At 53.1% G+C, this 17,373-nt stretch overlaps 1 protein-coding gene across 1 annotated transcript; it reads right to left on the reverse strand.

Moving 5' to 3' along the window:
• Positions 1-893: 893 nt before the first annotated feature.
• Positions 894-16,453, reverse strand: ITPKC (inositol-trisphosphate 3-kinase C). The gene is made up of 7 exons (XM_043598865.1): positions 15,208-16,453; positions 11,021-11,120; positions 8,445-8,658; positions 6,984-7,188; positions 4,828-4,929; positions 4,117-4,188; positions 894-2,270 (listed from the first exon to the last, which is right to left on the reverse strand). The coding sequence occupies exons 1-7, from the start codon at positions 16,312-16,314 to the stop codon at positions 2,067-2,069; spliced, it is 2,004 nt and encodes a 667-aa protein (XP_043454800.1). The 5' UTR covers positions 16,315-16,453; the 3' UTR covers positions 894-2,066.
• Between the last annotated feature and the right edge of the window lie 920 nt (positions 16,454-17,373).

The raw sequence follows: 17,373 nt of genomic DNA on the forward strand, positions 1-17,373 counted from the left end.
GTCTCAACACTTGCCTCCAGAGAAGCTTTCCAGCAGCAACTTGTTGCTCGTGGGAGGGAGTCTCCCAGCCCCAGCTCATCTCTCCTGATCTCAGACTGTTCTTCCTCACACTTCAGGCCACTAGCCTTACTGGCCTTTCAGGTCCCTCGAGTGTCACTTGCCTGCCCCTGCCCCCCTGCTGAGGAGAACTCCATTCTCTATTTTGGCCTCTCTTTCTCAGGGAAGACTCCCTAGCCCCAGGCTAGGCCCCTCCCTGATCTTGGTGTTCTGATTGAGAAACTGGACAGTAAGTGCTAACTTATCAAATTCTTCAAGTTAGGAAGGTAGTAGATCCTCCCCCATTTTACAGATGAAGACACAGGGACCTGGAGAGGAGCAGCCGCTGGCCTAAGGTCACATCCTGGCTCCCAAGCGGCAGCACCAGGATCCCAACCCGGCAGTTAGTGCCTAGAAGACGTGGAGAAAGGTTATTCACTGAATGAATACCTGTTGCCTCCATTCTGGAAGGGGAGGAACAGGTTTGCCTTGGTCACTCGTGTAGCCCAGTGCCCAGCAAAGGTACGGTGTTTCTAATCAGGAGAGGGGTATCCCCGCCCTGGCCACTCTGCACCAGCCCGGACACCCCGGTTGGCACTGTCCAGTGCACTGTCCTGGGAGTCCCCCGAGGGCACAGCCTGGAGCTGTCTTGGCCACTAGTATGTCCCTCACATTGTCCGACACAGAGCCAGGCACCTGAGTAGCAGCTTGGTAAATGCTGAATGAGTGAACCAGCCTGCTCTGCGCCCGAATCTCTCCTGAACGGGTCATCACCCCATTACCCCGCCCAGCGCTAATGGTGAAATTATGAGCTTTGAGCCCACACGCCCCAGATGCGAAAGAAAAAATCCACAAAGTTGACGCTGAATGTGATTTATTGGGGCGTCGTCACAGGGGGAAAGCACATGAAGCGATTTTGCCTCCTGTTCCCCAGCGCTGCCCCAGCTAACGACTACCTCTCATATAAATAAGTATAAAGACAGTTTGTAGAAAAAGGAGCATGCCTCCTCAGGCCTGGAAGACACATTAGAGCTTCAGCTTGGGGAAGAAGGAGGTGCCTGGTTCCCAGCCTCCTAGACTAGGAAGCCCAAGGTATGGGTGCAGGAGGAGGGGGACGGAGGGGCATCACCCACACCTGAGAAGGTGCTGGGGTCTTTGGTTTGGACCAGGCGGCAAGCCCTCGGTCACAGCCACCTACCCTGCATCTCTAGAGGAAGGCAGCTCTGATTCCCAAGCCGCCTCTTCTAGGTCTGAAAGCCCTTCCTGCCACCAGTTGGCTAGGAGCAAGGGAAAGGGGGTCAGGGGTGGGAGGAGGGGGTCCCAAGGCTGAGGCTGGTGCCCGAGGAACGAGGCTGTGCTAGTCAGTGCTGGCACAGGACGTGGCTGTGGCCTGGGTCGGCAGGGGGTCAGCAGAGTTCTCTCAGGAGTGGGGAGGATCCCATGGGGTCAGGGGAGGGCAGGACAGAGAGAACTGGGTCCCCGCCCAACAGCAGCAGCTCTCAGACCTTGTGGTGTTACACCCTCCTGAACCTCTGTCAGCGCTGGAATGGCCCCAGACGAACAGATGGGGTTGTGACTCTCCCAGGCAGACAGGTGGCTCCTGCATTTGTTCACAGGTGAGGTCTGGTTCCCCCAGGCGCCAGAGAGGAAATTCACCCTTCCCAGGCCTCCGGGAGCCAGCCTGCAGCCGGGAGAGGACTGACAAGGAGACGGTGATTACAGTCATCCCTATGGCGAGAGGCACGTCGCCCCTCAGAAACCTTCCTGGCTGGTCAGAGGGCCCAGTCTGTTTCTGATACAAGGTGGGATGCAGCCATGGCACATCCCCTCTCCAGTCTTCAAAACCTCTGTATCATGAAAGGGGCGGGCGCTGCCTGGGCTCCAGGGCCCTCCGGGCCTTCCACTCATGTCTTGCGTGGTGAACAATGCAACCTCTCCTAACCCCGAGGTCAACCCCCACGGCCAATCTCGGGGCACCGCCAGCCAGATGGGCACCATCCAGTAAGTCAACCCAGCAGTGGGCAAGTGGGTCAACCCTGGGCCAGCCCCTGAAGGAGGCGGATCAGGTTGTCCAGACCCCAGAGGTACCCATCCTCACGGTTGCCCTCAGCCCAGGGCAGTCGGTGGCTGAGCGTCTGGTGGTCAGGCAGGGCTACCGTCTTGCCAAAGTCGATCATCCAGACCCTGGCCAGGCCAGTGTGGTCATGCACGAAGAGGAGGGAGCTGCCCACCACCTGCAGGGACAGAGGAGGGAGGTTAGGGGGAGGGGCAGGCCCTGGCTTGGGCCCCCTCCCCAACAGGCAGCTGAGCAGGGTGCTGAACTCTGGAGCCTGAACTCAGGCTGTCTGGGTTCAAATCCTGGCTCGGCCACTTAACTGTCTCGGTGGCCTTGGGCAGGTGACTTAACCTGTCTGTACTTCCGCTTGCTCACATACAAAGTGGGAATAAGGGAATAACCGTACCATTTACTCAAAGGCTGCCCTGCACGTTACATGTGGGAATTCATCCGTATAAGCTCTTAGAACAGTTGCCAGTATAGCAAACAGATGACAATGTTAACCATTACCCTTTTCCAAGCTGGGGTACAAACAAACACCTGCAGAATCTTGCACGGGAGAAGCGGATAATGTCTTCCCCTTGGAGAACTGCTCAGACCCAGCAGAGGGCTGCTGGTGACCCTAGGGCACGGGGCTTCCATTCTCTAGACCTCAGTTTCCCCATCTGTCGAATGGTGATGCTAAGGTCATTGCAGCATTCCATGAAGAACTTTGCAGTGCTCGACACACCGCCCTCGGTAGATGCTGGTTTGGGTTTTTTTGGGGTTTTTTTGGCTTTGTTTTTTAGAAACAGTACTTTTGTTGCCTCCATGTGACTCCAGGTGGGCAAGCCCCTCCCCTTTTCCAGTCGGGTTTCAAACTCCACTGCTCCCAGAGAACCCAGGTGACGGGGCAGGTGAGCAGGTGGCTGGCAGAGGAGGCAGCCTCCACCCCACTCTGGCCTGCTGGCATATGGTGAGCAGCCCGGTGCTGCCACGTCTCCCAAAGTGCCAGGTAAACCGGAAGTCTCATGTTTTAGATGTTGGCAGCTTATTTTTTAAAATGCTAAGTCACCAGGTGGGTGAAACCGAACATGAGCACATAAGGGATGAGGTCCCCAGGCCTCCTCTTTGTGACTTGTGTGTAAAGCCCAAGGGCAGTGATGAGGACGGCAACGAGGATGACATCTGATGATAATGAACATGACGGTAACAGCTGGCACATGCTGAGGGTTTACTGTGGGCCATGCTCCCATGTATATAAACCTGCTTCATCCTCCCCACGCCCACGGGGCAGGTGCTCTGTTAGCCCGTCCTGCCTGTCAAGGAGATGGGTCTGCAGAAACACTCCCAGGCGCAGGTGGCTGAGGTGTGTAGGGCAGGATTCGAACCCAGGCAGCCCGACTCCCAGATCAAGGATCTTTCAGGAGTCGCCAGGAAAAAGAAGTGAGGGGGACCTGACAGGGGAGGTGGAAGAGCTTGGAGAGAGGAGGGAGAGGGAAAGGACACACGCTGTGACATCCCCACCTCATAGACCTGCTGAGACGGCCCCAGACTTCCAGAGACACGCGGGCTGCAGAAGGGAGGGATGGGGGAGGGGGGGAGCCACCAAGTAGGAATGCAGCCACGGATAGTTGGAAATAATTATGATTACAAAATAATTTTAAGAGCAAGGAGTTAAATGTACTTCCATGCTCCAAAGGGCACTCGACAGTTGCTGGTCTCACACCTCAGCAGCCCTGCAAGGAAGGCACCATTGTTCTTCGTGTTAGGAGGAAACTGAGGCCTTAGAAAGTAAGTCCCGTACCCAGCGTGGAACAGCCTTCATTCCAGGCCACCTGTCTTGAGCCCCTGAAATCCCCTTTGCTGCCTACCATCAAAAAGCAACCCCCAAACCTTGGGGGTTCCTTTTAATAGCCTTGCCTGGTAATCTGTCAGCTGTTTGCCAGGCGCTGACCCCCCCCCCCACTGAACCCCCAACTCCCCACCTCCCACCACCCTCACACACGTGGCCTTCTGCTCCCCATGGCAGCGGGGGCTCGCACCTCATGGGTCTTGAAGAAGGGGGAATTCTCCAGAGCCTCACGAAGTTCTTCCAGGCGCGCCACGTACTTTCTCTGTGTGAGAGGGAGCGTTTCACGGTCAGCACAGGGACTTTGTGGGTCCTTACCCACCTTGAGGCCTGACCTCATCCTATACCCTCAAAGGAGCAAGCAGACCACAGCCAGGAGGGGATCAAAGGAGCCACGGGGAAAATGGGTGGTGGGTGGGGGCTTGGATACTGGGGTAACACAGACAAGAGTGTGGTTGGGAGAATACGTGGATACTCATAATTCCTAGCAGCTCCTCCCACCAAGAGTGGAGTCGAGTCCCTTTAATTTCGGCTGGGTCAGAAGATTTGCTTTGGCCAATAAAACATGGTGGAAATAATGGTGGCCATTCTGAGCTCAGCCAATCAAGACACTTTACAATTCCACTTGTTCTCGGGGCCACCTGTTTCTACGCTGAGAACAGCCCAGGCTAGCTTGCTGCATCATGAGAGGCAAGCGGCCAAGTCGTGAGCCAATCACCAGACATAGGAGCAGGGCCCTCCTAGACCAGCCAGCGCTAGCCAAGCCACCAGCTGACCGCAGATGGTGAGCAACGCCAGCCAGTATTGGCCATCCTCGGCCTAAAGCAGAAGACTGTTGCCTTACAAGCAGCGATGATGGCGGGGGGCTTGAGCTGCTAAATACAGGGCCCGGTGTCCCGCTCACCAGGATTCCACGGTTCCCGTCCACAAAGTCCTCTAACACCTTTGTCACCTGCTCCAGCTCCCGTGTCTTCTTGAAATTGGTGTTGCAGGTCCCATTGGCTTTCTGCAGGGCAAGGGGTGAAGGCCCAGTATCACCTTTTCCTTCTCACGCCCAACACCAAGCAGCCTCAGGCATTTCCTGGGACCTCCTGCCTGCCCCTCACACTTGCTGGTTATTCAGGGGGAGCCAGCCCACCTGCTCAGCCCAGTTCAACCCAGCCCCAAATCACACTCCAGAGCAACCAGTCCTTCTGAGTCCAACGTTGAACCCCCTGGTTGAGCCGGTTTAGCCAAGTGGGCTTTGGAGAAGGGTAGATCTGGCTTTGAACCGTGACTCTGCTACTTCCTAGCTGGGCAGCCCCAAACAAGCCACCTCACCGCCCTCAGCCTCAGTTTCCTCACCTGGAAAATGGGGACTGCGTTGCTATTGACAGCCTAAAGCTGGTATAAGGATTAAAGGAGACTGGATATGTAGGATGCAAAGCACAGTGCCTGGCGCACAATTAAGTAAGCACTCCATAAATGAGACTAATAATTTTTATGTCTGAGGGGGGCACAGAGAAGCCACCTGAGTCATTCTGCCACACTGTGCCAGGTGCTGTGTGGGTGCTGATAACATGGAGGTAATAGGACAGACACAGTCAGGTGAAGGAGGCAGGTATAGAACACTAAAATCATCACAAAGGGAGAGAACACAATAATAGAATATAGGGAGCCATGAGGAGGTAAAGAGAGGGCCCTGATTGAGCAGGATGGAAATTAAGGTGGGCTTCTTGGAGGAAGCAAAATTTGAAAGGAGACAGGAAAATGACCGGGTATCAATCAGAGGGAACAGTAGGGGGAAGAGCATGTGCAGAGGTCCTGTGGCAGGAAAAGAAACTCAGGGAAATGAAAGCACTGTGGCTTGAAGGTAGACAAAGAGGGAGGGAGAGAGGAGGGATGAGGCTAGACCCTGGAGGGCCCTCTAGGCCAGAGAACTTCTCCCGAGGGGACTAGGGAGCCATAGAAGGGTTTTGAATAGGAGAATGACAGTAGGTTGTACAACTTGGAAAGGTGCCTCAGGCGAGGTCGTGGGGAAACAGGTGGGGTGCACAATGATTCTACTCTTGTGAAAGGAGTTTGGCAATCTCTGGCAAAATTCCCAGCGCATTTCATCTCTGACCCCGTCTTCCTCCTTCTGGGAATCTAGTCTACAGTTAAACCTATACATTTGCAAAGTATCTCATGTACAAAGTGATTCACTGAGGCACTGTCTGTAATGGCAAAAAGTGGAAACGCAGGTGGCCATCTGTAGGGGACTGTGTCACATCCACAGAGAGCTATTATATAACTGAGGAAGGAAGAGAGAAAAGGAAGGAAGGAAGGAAGGAAGGAAGGAAGGAAGGAAGGAAGGAAGGAAGACTTGCTATGGAATGAAAAGCTGTCCAGGTTTCTGCTACCATTTGTGTAAGACTGGGAGGAGGAAACGTTAGGATATGCAATTGCATTTGTTTGTATTTGCAGGAAAAAATAGAAGAAATTGATAAAGTGGTTCCCCATGAGCAGGTCGGGGATGGAGGGACAGAATGGGAAGGACATCAGCAGAGCTAGGAGAGAGATTTCCCCTGTATATCCCAGTATGTTATTTTGATTTTTGAACTGTGTGAATACCTCTTCAAATAATTAGGTGTAATTTACAAAAAAGAAGAGAAAGAAGGAAGGACAGAAAAAAGAAAATCTCTCCCCATAAGGGGGGAAAAGGATTCTTCAAGCTGCTGTGTTGGATGAGGATCAGAGGGGGTGAGACCACAACCCAGGAGCCCAGGAAGGCTAGGGAGGGAGAGACCAGGGAGGTTAAGGCAGGAGAGATGGGCTGGACCAGGGCAGGGCTGCGGGGAGGGGTGGAGACAGAATTTGGAGCTGCTCAAGGAGACAGATAAACAAAACTTGGTCAGTGATGGCGGTGAGAGAGAAACAGGGCTTCCCAGAGCCCCCATCTATTGATCTTCTACAGTCTCCTGCTTTTTCTCCACATCCTGCTTCTTTCCAGCCTTCCCTGATGCCCATGCTCCCCAAGAAGCCTGGCCTCAGATCTAGCTCCCAGCACTCTGGTGACAGGCTAGCAGCTCCTGGCCTCACCTTGATGCCCTCAATCCGGAAGCCCAGGGTGGAGGTCGAGCTCACGGTCTCCCTCCACTGCATGTAGCGGGGCTTGGTAATGGCACCCTGGGCGTGTTCCTCAGGGGTGGGGGCCCCAGGGTCCACAGCCACCATCTTCTCATACATGTCCTTCCGGGGCCGGGGCCGTTCTCGTGCCTTCAGCAGCTCCTCCTCCAGGTAGGTCCTGGGACAAAGAGGACATGGCAAAGGAAACTATGAGGAACAAAGATGGAGGACATACTCCCTGATATCATGGCAAGTTATAAAACCACAGCATGGCACAAGAACAGACAAATAGATCGATGGACCAGAACAGAGTCTAAAAACAGACACACATGTGTACATTCACCCAAATTATGACACAGAAGACCCAGCAATTCGGTGGAAAAGGGGAAAGTTTTTCAATAAACAGTGCCAGGTCAAGAGAATAGCCATATGGGGGGGAGGGGGCGGGCAGGGTAAAGAACCTCAATCCCTACCTCACACCATATATAAAAATTAATTCTAGATGGATTGCAAATTTAGATGTGAAAGTTAAAACAATAAAGCTTGTAGAAGAAAACGTAGGAGATCTTCATGAACTTGGAGTAGGTGGATTTCTTAAACACAAAGCTACTAATCATGATGACAAAAAATGACAAACTGGCCTAAATCAAAAGTGCTTCTGTTTATCAAAAGCTACTATTAAGAGAGTGAAATGGGAAAGCTGGACAATGTGTGTGTGTGTATGTGTGTGTATGTACGTGAGTCTCCAACAAAGGAATTGTATTCAGAATATATAAAGAATTACAAATCCAAAAGAAAATGACAGCCCAACAGAAAAATGGGCAGGGGCACCTGGGTGACTCAGTTGGTTAAGCGTCCGACTACTTTTGGCTCAGGTCATGATCTCATGGTTCCTGAGTTCGAGCCCCACACTGGGCCCCATGCTGGCAGTGCGGATCCTGCTTAGGATTCTCTCCATCTCCCTCTCTCTCTCTCTCCCCCTCCCTGCTCACTCTCTCTCTCAAAACAAATAAACTCAAAGAGAAAGAAAGAAAGAAAGAAAGAAAGAAAAGAAAGAAAGAAAGAAAGAAAGAAAGAAAGAAAAGAAAAGAAAAGAAAAGAAAAGAAAAGAAAAGAAAAGAAAAGAAAAGAAAAGAAAATTGGGCAAAATATTCAAAGAGGCACTTTTCACAAGAAGATCTCCAAGTGGCCAACCAACCAATGCTCAACTTCTTTGGTCATCAGAGAAACAGATATTAAAATCCTAATGAGACACTCACCAGAATGGTTACAATTAGCAACACCAAGCACCCAATGAGAAGATAAAAACAACTGGAACTCTCACACATTGCTGGTGGGAGCACATGCGGGTACTACCACTCGGAAGACCTGAGAGGCACCTTCTCCAAAATGCCCAACGCTGGCCCTCTGCATCTGCCCTGTGGCTAAACCCACCTGCTGCCCATCTTGCAGTCCATAATGGAGGGGCCCTCAAAATCCGCCAGGAGATCTTCCATCTGGTTGAAGGCCTGGCCATCCCGCTGCACCACGCCGTAGTAGGTGGGCACAAAGGGTCGCAGGGGGTCGCTCATCAGCTGCTCCAGGCTGCGCTGCTCACACTGACAGAAACGCTTCAGGATCCGACCATCCTCTCCTGCCTGGAAGTTCCCTATGGGAGCAGAGCCGACGAGAGGGTCAGAAGCTGGATCAGCCGGAGCCTCCCCTCGTCTCCCGCGAACGTCAGATCCTGGCTGCCCTCATCTTGCCTGACCCCTTCCAGAAGGCTTTCTCTCCTTCCCTGCACCTCTCAAAGTCTTAGCCAACATGTGGCAAGGGAAGGGCCTACTGCTGCTCCTCATTTCAACAGAGTCCTGTTCACAGCATGTAGGGGCCTCACTTGTTTTGTCATTTCGAGTTGGGAGCTCATGATGGGCTGTGGGAATCTGTGCGAGATCAGATTCGAGAGCGTGCGGCTCCAGAGCAGCTCTGCATCTGCTTCTGCCTGGAGTCCCGCCGTGCTGGCGCCCGGGGCCACTTCATGTCAACTGACAACTCAGGCATTTCCTGGACCGCACAGACCGTGTAGATCAGCGTTACAAACTCTTATTGGGGCAAATCGTATTTTCAGCTTGTACGCGCCAAAGATGGCCACAACAACAGTTCCTGTCTCACGGGTTCTTCCAGAATTTCACCACTCCCCACCAAGAAGTGGAATCTAAGTCTTCTCTCCTTGAATCTGGGAGGGCTTCTGGCAGAAGTGACACCGTGACTTCAGATTCGAGGTCACAAAAGGAGATGCGACCTCCACTTTGTTGGCAGAGACGACTGCCTTGGCGGTCCGGAGATGCCACGTAAGAAAGCAGACTCCTTGTGGCGCCTGGTGGCTCAGTCGGTTAAGCGTCTGACTGTGGCTCAGGTCATGATCTCGCGGTTTGTGAGTTCGGGCCCCGCACCGGGCTCTCTGCTGTCAGTGCAGGGCCCACTTTGGATCCACTGTCCCCCTCTCTCTCTGCCGCTCCCCTGCTCATTCTCTCTCACTCTCTCTCTGTAAATAAATAAGCTTTAAAAAAAAAAAAATGAGGGGCGCCTGGATGGCTCAGTTGGTTAAGCGTCTAACTTTGGCTCAGGTCACGGTCTCATGGTTCATGAGTTCAAGGCCCACATCAGGCTCTGTGCTGATAGCTCAGAACCTGGAGCCTGCTTTAGATTCTCTCTCTCTCTCTCTCTCTCTCTCTCTCTCCCCCCTCTCTCTCCCCTCTCTCAAAAATAAATAAACATTTAAAAATTTTAAAAAAATTAAAAAAAAGCTGACTCCTCTGAGGCCACCGTACTGTAAGGAAGCCCAGGCTGCTCCACAGAGAAGCCACATGTAAGCTCTCCAGCCAGTGGCCCCAGCTGAGACTCAGCCAACAATCGGTTGTGAGGCACGTGAGTGAATGAACTTCAAAAGTTTCCACCTTGCAGTTCCAAGTTGTCCTACCCCAGACTCCATGGAGTAGCAACAAGCCATCCCTGCCATGCCCGGTCTGGACTCCTGACCCCAAACCCGGGAGTGCAATAAAATAGTTGTTTTATCCCACTAAGTTTTCTTTTAACCACCACTAACTTTTGAGGCTTCTTTGGTATTTTAACTCAGTAACTGGAAAACATGGCGACGGCAGCCCCGGGTTTACAGTGTCGGGGGTGTGGGGGTGGGGGCTGGCCTTTTTGATGACTCAGATCTAAGGATACACTAGGTAGGTAAGCTCCCTTCTTATCTTCCTTTGCTGGTGGGCCCGATCTGTCTTGTCCCCACTGGTACGCATTTTTGTGAATAAAGTTTTTATTACAACACAGACACAGTCATGTGTTGATGTATCATCTCTGGCTGCTTTCGTGCTAAAACAACAGAATTGTGCGGTTGTGACAGAGACCGTATGGCTCACAAAACCCAGGACGTTTATCATCTAGCCCTTTACAAAATATGTTATGTCCTAGGCATTGTGCCGCTATGCGCCGGAGACATCACACTAGGTGCTGGGAGAAACCATTAGAGCTGCTATTTATTGAGCACCTACTATATTCTGGACACGGAGGGGCTGAGGAATGATTATTTCTACTTATGAGGGGCCTGTTTCTCAATCTTCATATATATATATTTTGATGGTAACTCTCCAGTGAACCCTGCAAAGGAGGTAGGATTAGCTCCATATTACAAGTGAGGAGGCCCAGTGAGAGGAAGTAACTTACCCAGGATCACCTGTAAATAAGTGCAGAATTAGGGTTTGTGCCCAGGACCATTTTTCCCCCAGGGTTGAGGATTTGCTCCCCATCCCCCTGGCACTGGGAACGACCCTCAGCCCCTGCCCAGGCCTAAGCACTTCCCGTAACAGCCTCAGGGGGTGGAGACTGTCCTCAAGCCCATTTGACAGATGGGGAGACTTGAACTACAGAGAACGGCCCTGTAGCTTTCTTTCCCCAGCTCAGCTGTCTCTGCCCAGCCTGTCTGCCCGCCCCCCCCACCCGGCCGTCCCCTGCACCCCTGCTCTCACCAGCGTGTCCCGACAGCTGGACCCAAGGGTAGTGTTTTCGGAAGGAGACCACGAAGGGCGAATATCTCAGAACTGTCTTCAGCTTCTTCCACGGTTTGTTCTGTTGTGAGGCACAGTGGGGTGGGGTCACTGCTGAGGCTGGGGAGGGCGGGGGATGGGATGCAGCACGGAGGGGAAGCGGGTGGACCAGGGGGCTTCCCGGGAGTGCTGCTCCCGAGCTCATTGGGGTGAGCGAAGCCCACTAGTTCAGCAGTCTTGAGATTCCCCATAGGCCTCAGCAAAGGTGGGGAAGAGTCTGTCCATTTCTCTCTGTCCTCGTCATCATTTTCTTTAGACCCTTGTCTTTCTGTCCTTTTCAAATGAGTAAAAATAGGCCAGGTCACACACCAAAAACTTGGAAACCTCATTTCTGTCCTGAAACCAAGTCAGACCTTCTGGAGAAAATGATAGAGGCAGGACTTGATGAATGGAGGCTGAACCACAGAGAAAGACACAATTAGAAACAGATGGCAAGGTGACGACAGAGACAGAGAGGGACAAAGATGGACACTGGGGCAGTCAGGAGAGCTGCTCACCAAACAGCTCCAGCCCATCCTCCCTTCTAGGGATATCCCTGCTACCTTGAACTTTGGCTACTGGCTTGCTTTGGCAAGTGAAATGTGAGCCTAAGCGTTAAAGCCAGTACGTGATTCTCCATGTTCCTTTCCCTGCTGTGGAAGTGGGTGGGGAGTGTGGAAAGAGAAATAGAAGCTTCCTCGGTCTGGGCCTTGAGTGAAGACGTCACCCACCAGTGGCCCATGGTGCATGTGCAGTGTCAACGATAATAATCCTTCGTGGTTCCAAGTCACTAAGTTCGGGGGTTGCCTGTTACCACAGCAAATCCTGACCTAGCCTGACTAATACAGTGACAGGTTACCAAAAGACAAAGAGAGAAATATAGAAAGACAGAAAGGGAGACACGCATACCAAGTAATGACGGGAAAGAAAAAAATAAATGGAAGCAAAGAAAGAGAGAGAACAGCAAGAGAAAACCAGTAAAGCAAACCGAAAACAAAGATTTCATTGTATCATGTTGACTCAATCAAGAGGTTCTTGAGACTGGCTTAGAGTCTGATTCACATGTATGAGCACGCGTGCAAACACATGAATACACTCTCTGCTCGAGGCATATGGCAGTCCCTTAGACAAGTATTAGGAGAATGGGTCCTCTCCAGAGAAGGAATCTGTGTGGCTCATCCCCCCACTACCCTGGGGTCAAGGCCATGTTCTCTCCCACCTACTCAGAGCCCAGCTACCTAGCAGACATCTAATTGACAGTGGGAAGGTCAAGCAGAGGCAGGGTGTTGGACTACAGGATTCAGGAAGGGCTATTCCTTCCACCCTCCAGCTGCCAGCTATGAAGGGGAGGTGATTAATAAAGGTTCCTGTTTACTAAGTACCTGGAACATTCCAGGCACAATGACAAAGACTCGGTGAGCCATAACCTACTTAATCCTAAAAACACAACCCCAGGAGGATTGTTGACACTGTGTTACAGAGGAAACAGAGGCTCAGGGGGATGAAGTCACTTGCCTAAATCACACAGCACAGTGCTGGGGTTCTAACTCTGAACCCACTGCCCTGGGCTTACACACTACAGCCCTGCTGGGCTATAAACTCTGAAGGCAGGGATTGGGGTTGTCATGGTTATGACTGTGTCCCCAGCCCATGACCTAGCACACAACAGCTGTTCCAAAAGCATTGTTTGGATTGAGGGAGGTTAGTTGTAACTATCTTTTTTTTTCTTTTTAATCATAAGCAGTTCATATCTTGTCTCTTTCTTGGACCTGATGGTTAATCTGCGCTTTCTCAGATGATTTCATGATGGTCTCATCTCCCATGTCCCCTCCTCCAGGAAGTCCTCTCTGATACCTCAGGTGTGGCCAATCACCTCCTGCAATCTTCCACGACACTAGGCGTCCCCCATCCCAGCCCCCTGACCACTCTGTATGGTGATGGGCCTGTCTTCTCCACTGGCCTGGGAGCTCCATGAGGGTAATGTGTCAGTCACTGCTGTGTCCCTAGCAAAACCAACACAGGGCTGGACACATACCAGAGGCTCAGAGACTGTCAGTGGTCTGATTAGGAGGACAGGATGGATGTGTGAAGGAAGGACGTGGGGAGGAAAGGAAGAAAGTTGTGGGACTTCTAAGGTCAGATGGGATTTCAAAATTAAGCCAGAAGGAAGCAAGGGTTTGTTTTCTGGGCGGTGGGAAATGAGTGAGCAACAGCTCATGAGCGGAGGCAGGATGGTGGCAGGGCGTTCGAGGAACAGTGTGCACTTTGGCCTCCTTGCAGTGGAGGGGGGTTAGGAAGGGAGAAGGGAAGCTGAATGCGGGAAGCAGCCTGGAGACAGGAAGCTCTAAACACAGGGTTGAACTCCTGATCGCTATCTGGAGGGCCCTGGGGAGCCACGGAGGGTGCTGAAAAGCAGGGAGAGTTCAAGAGTTGACCAGAGGTGGGTCTTGGAAGCAGATTCTGGAAGGATGAAGAAAAACTGGAGACACGGAGGCGTGGGAAGAAAGCAAGTTAGGGACGGATCCACCCATACACCACAGAGCTTGAAATAACTGGGTTTTCAACTCAGCCAGGACTGAGTTAGAATCCTGGCTCCGACCAGGCTTGGCCAGCCCTAAGCAAGTGACCTCACCTCTGCACACCTGTTCCCTCATCTATAAAATGGAGACAATAATAGTCCCAATGTCACTGTGCTGTTTTAAGGGTTAACACATACACAACCCTTAGAAAACTGCCTGGTATGCGAAGGGTTTGAATCCCAGCTCTGTGTCTTCCAAAGTGTGTGACCTTGGACAAGTGTCATTGACCTCATCTGTAAAATGGGGATAATAACAGTATCTCCCTCGGATTAAAAAAGTTAATACGAGCAAGGAGCTTAGTACAGAGCTGGGCGTGAGTACTAGTTGCTATTTTTTTTTTCCCATTCACTCCCAGATCAGCTGTTTGGAGATGCCAAGAACGTGAGAGAGTAGGTGGAAGGAACAGCTAGGGCAGAAAGACCAGAGGGTCAGCTCCTGTGCTCTGGCACAGGCAGGTTGAGGCAGGTCTGTCTCTACCTGTGGCCACACGTGTGAGCACATTCCTAAGGGAGCCCCCCGTGGGGTGAGGGGGGCTCAGGGCAGACTCTGGCCAGGGTCCCAGACAATGGGAGGGCCCAGCAGGCCAACCTACTTGAGTCTGTCACACCTGCCTCCCAGCTGACCTTCCCTGAACCTGCCCTGCCAGCCCTCCTGATTCACCAGGAGAGAACCACACCCAAGGTGGGGGGCGTGGTGGTGGGGGGGTGGTGGCGGTGAGGGTGGAGGATGTAAACAAGAGTGTGCAGGGGGTCCCCTGGGGAGCTGGAAGGCAATGGTAAAACCAGACGGTCCCTGGCTAAGCTGGGGGTCCTCAGCGTCTGGGGCTCACACAGCCCTCTGAGAAGCTGATAAAAGTTGGGGGGGCTCACTCCCTACAAAAGCAAATGGCTAAAGGGTGCCAAAGGTTCATGACCCCTTAAGGCAGCCACAGTGCCTTAAAAATTTAGGGTAAAGGGGCACCTGGGTGGCTCAGTCGTTTAAGTGTCTGACTCTTGATTTCAGCTCAGGTCATCATCTCACGGTGCTGCGCCTGCTTGGGATTCTCTCCCTTTCTCCCTGCCTCTCCCCTGCAGGTGAGCTCGCGCTCTCTCTCCCTCTCTCTCTCTCTCTCTCTCTCTCTCTCTCAAAATAAATAAAAATATTTTTTAAAAACTTAGGTTAAAAAGTGTACCCTTTCTGTCCTCCTTTACTTGTGCTCTTCTAGAGGATCCGACAGAAATCATACACAGTTGCTTCAAAAATAGGTGTGTAAACACACACAGACTCCCACGATCACACAATTTCAGGAGTCCCTGGGCACCATTAAGTCAGCCAGTGGCTGTCCATTTTAGACCCCAGGACCGGAGGCAGTGGGTGAGGAGAAAGGGAAAGGATCAGGAGGATGCCTGGAGTGGGTCGGTAACCTGGCTGGTCAGAGGGAGGAGGTCGACAGATAGAAGAGGTACCTGGAGATAAAATTGCTCGTGGGTGCTAGAAAACTTCTCAAAGCAAAGGCAGGGGGATAAGGGGTCTGGGGAGATGTGGCCCAAGGGCAGAACGGTTCCCACTCACCCCAGACCTGTCCTCGGGGTCGCTGGCACCTCCGCCCCCGGCCACCACATCATCCTCAGACTCGTCGAAAGAGGAGGCAGAGGAGAAGCCGCCACTGCCCCCCTCAGCCCGGGAGGGGGGTCCCACTGGCTGAGCATCAGGCTCAGGTGTTTCAGGAGTGATGATGAGGCGGGGCACAGGGGTCAAGGGGCTACACTCCAGGCGAGAGTACAGGTGAGCCCCCAAGTCCCTGGGTTCTGGTTCCTCTAACAGGCCATCCTGCTTGGATTCCCCCAAAAGACAGTCTGTCCCAGGTTCTGTCTGGGGTCCATGAGTATCTTGTGTCTGGGGACCATCAGTGCCAGGCCGAGTCCAGGAGCCAACAGAATCTTGCTGTGTGGGGAAACCATCAGTGCCAACCTGCTTCCAGGCTGTTTTAGTATCCTGTTGTATCTGGGAGCCATCAGTGTACAATTCCTTCCAGGAGCCATCGGCACTTGGCTCTGTTGAGGGACAGGCCCCCTCTGGCTCAGTCCGGAGGCTGGACCTGTTCCTATGGGTCCAGAGGTTATCAGCCCAGGTCTTGGCCCTCTCTGGTTGGGTCTGTGACCCATGTATTTCTATCTCTGTCCAGGGCCCATCAACGACGGGCTGTGTCCAGAGGCTGGCCTTCTCTGGCTGAGGCTGGAGGTCAGACCAGTGTGAATCAGTCAAAAAGCCATCTGTCCCAGTTTCCGTCCAGGGACCGGCTGTCTCCAGCTCTGAGCAGTGGCTGCTCCCTTCTGGATGTGTCCGGAGGCTAGATATGTCTGTCTCCGTTTTGGGGCCGGGCCGCTCAGTCTCCGCTCCGAGGCCAGCTGCTTCAGGCTCAACCTGTCCGTCTGTCCCCGGCTCAGGCCCGAGGCCGACCCTCTCGGGCTCGCTGTAGAGGCTGGACCCCTCGGGGCTGGTCCGGGGCCCGCCCCCGTCCGGCCGCCCCGCCGGGCCCCCTGCGCCTGGCCCAGGTCGCTGCTGCCCCGGCTGCCGCCGCCGCCCCCCTCGCGGCGCCTCTAGCCCCATGCGGGCCGCCCCCGGCAGCTCCCCGGCCTCTGCCTCGCTTAGGCTCCCCCGGCACGGGCAGCGCCTCATGCCCGCTCCCTAGGTTCGGGCTTCGACCCGACCCGGCCCCTCCTGCCCCTTTAAATCCCGCGAGGGGTGTGGCTGGGGAGCCCCAACTCCCGGGTTCCGGCCCGCGGAGCTCCAGCTCGCCCGGCCACCCAGGGGTTAACCGATACTCCCTCCCCCGCGCCCCGGGAAAGCCCCGAAGCCCCGCCCCACCGGACATGACGAAAGGGGGACGGGCGTTGCCTGGCCCCGCCCTCTCGGGTTGCAGCGGGGTGGGCTCCGAGCGCTAGATCCTCGTCCAGGTTGTGTACTGCGTTCCGGGGTCCTGGTTGCGGGCCGGTGGGATCCTTTCCTAGACCCCTGCAACGAATCCGATCTTCCTACACCCTCGAATAACCAGTTTAGCCTCCCTGGAACCTTCGGGGACGAATCTAGCAGCGCGCCCATTCTTCAAAGGGGGCAAGGACTGACTTTGAAAGACGGAAATTTTAGTGACCTGGGTTCGAGACCCGCCTCTGCCACTTCCTAGCAGTGTTACCTTGAGTGTGTGACTTATGTTTCCCCGCTCCTGCCCCAGCCCCAGGCTCATTTTCTCACCTGAAAAATGAGGATACATAATACCATTGTATTGTTTTCGAAAACGTGTGTTCAATGCCACAAGAGCCAAGCATTTTTGAACAACAGGGAAATTAAGGCCCAGAGCAGCGAAAGAATTTATCTAAAGGCAAAGTGAGGATGCCTGTTTTCAAATCCTGGCTCCAACACTCACTTTTGGGATGATCTTTCCCCACAGTCTTGTCTCCTCAGAGCCTCAGTTTTCTCATCCATAAAAAGGTTAGCGTTAATAGTTTTCTCGCAAGAGTGTTATGGGAATTTTTACTTATTTATAACAACATTTACATTTGTACGCTTGCTTTGTGCCGGGTGCTGTACCTGCCAGTTTATACCCCAACTCCTGTGAGGTAGGGATCATCATTTTCCCTTGCACAAACAGGAGAACAGAGGCACAGAAAGACAAAGCAGTGAGCCCAAGATCACACATCTAAGTTGTGTAGATTTGAATTCAGGCCTACTTAACCTAAA

Source organism: Prionailurus bengalensis, chromosome E2 (genome assembly GCF_016509475.1).
Source record: "Prionailurus bengalensis isolate Pbe53 chromosome E2, Fcat_Pben_1.1_paternal_pri, whole genome shotgun sequence".
NCBI classification, from domain to species: domain Eukaryota; kingdom Metazoa; phylum Chordata; class Mammalia; order Carnivora; family Felidae; genus Prionailurus; species Prionailurus bengalensis.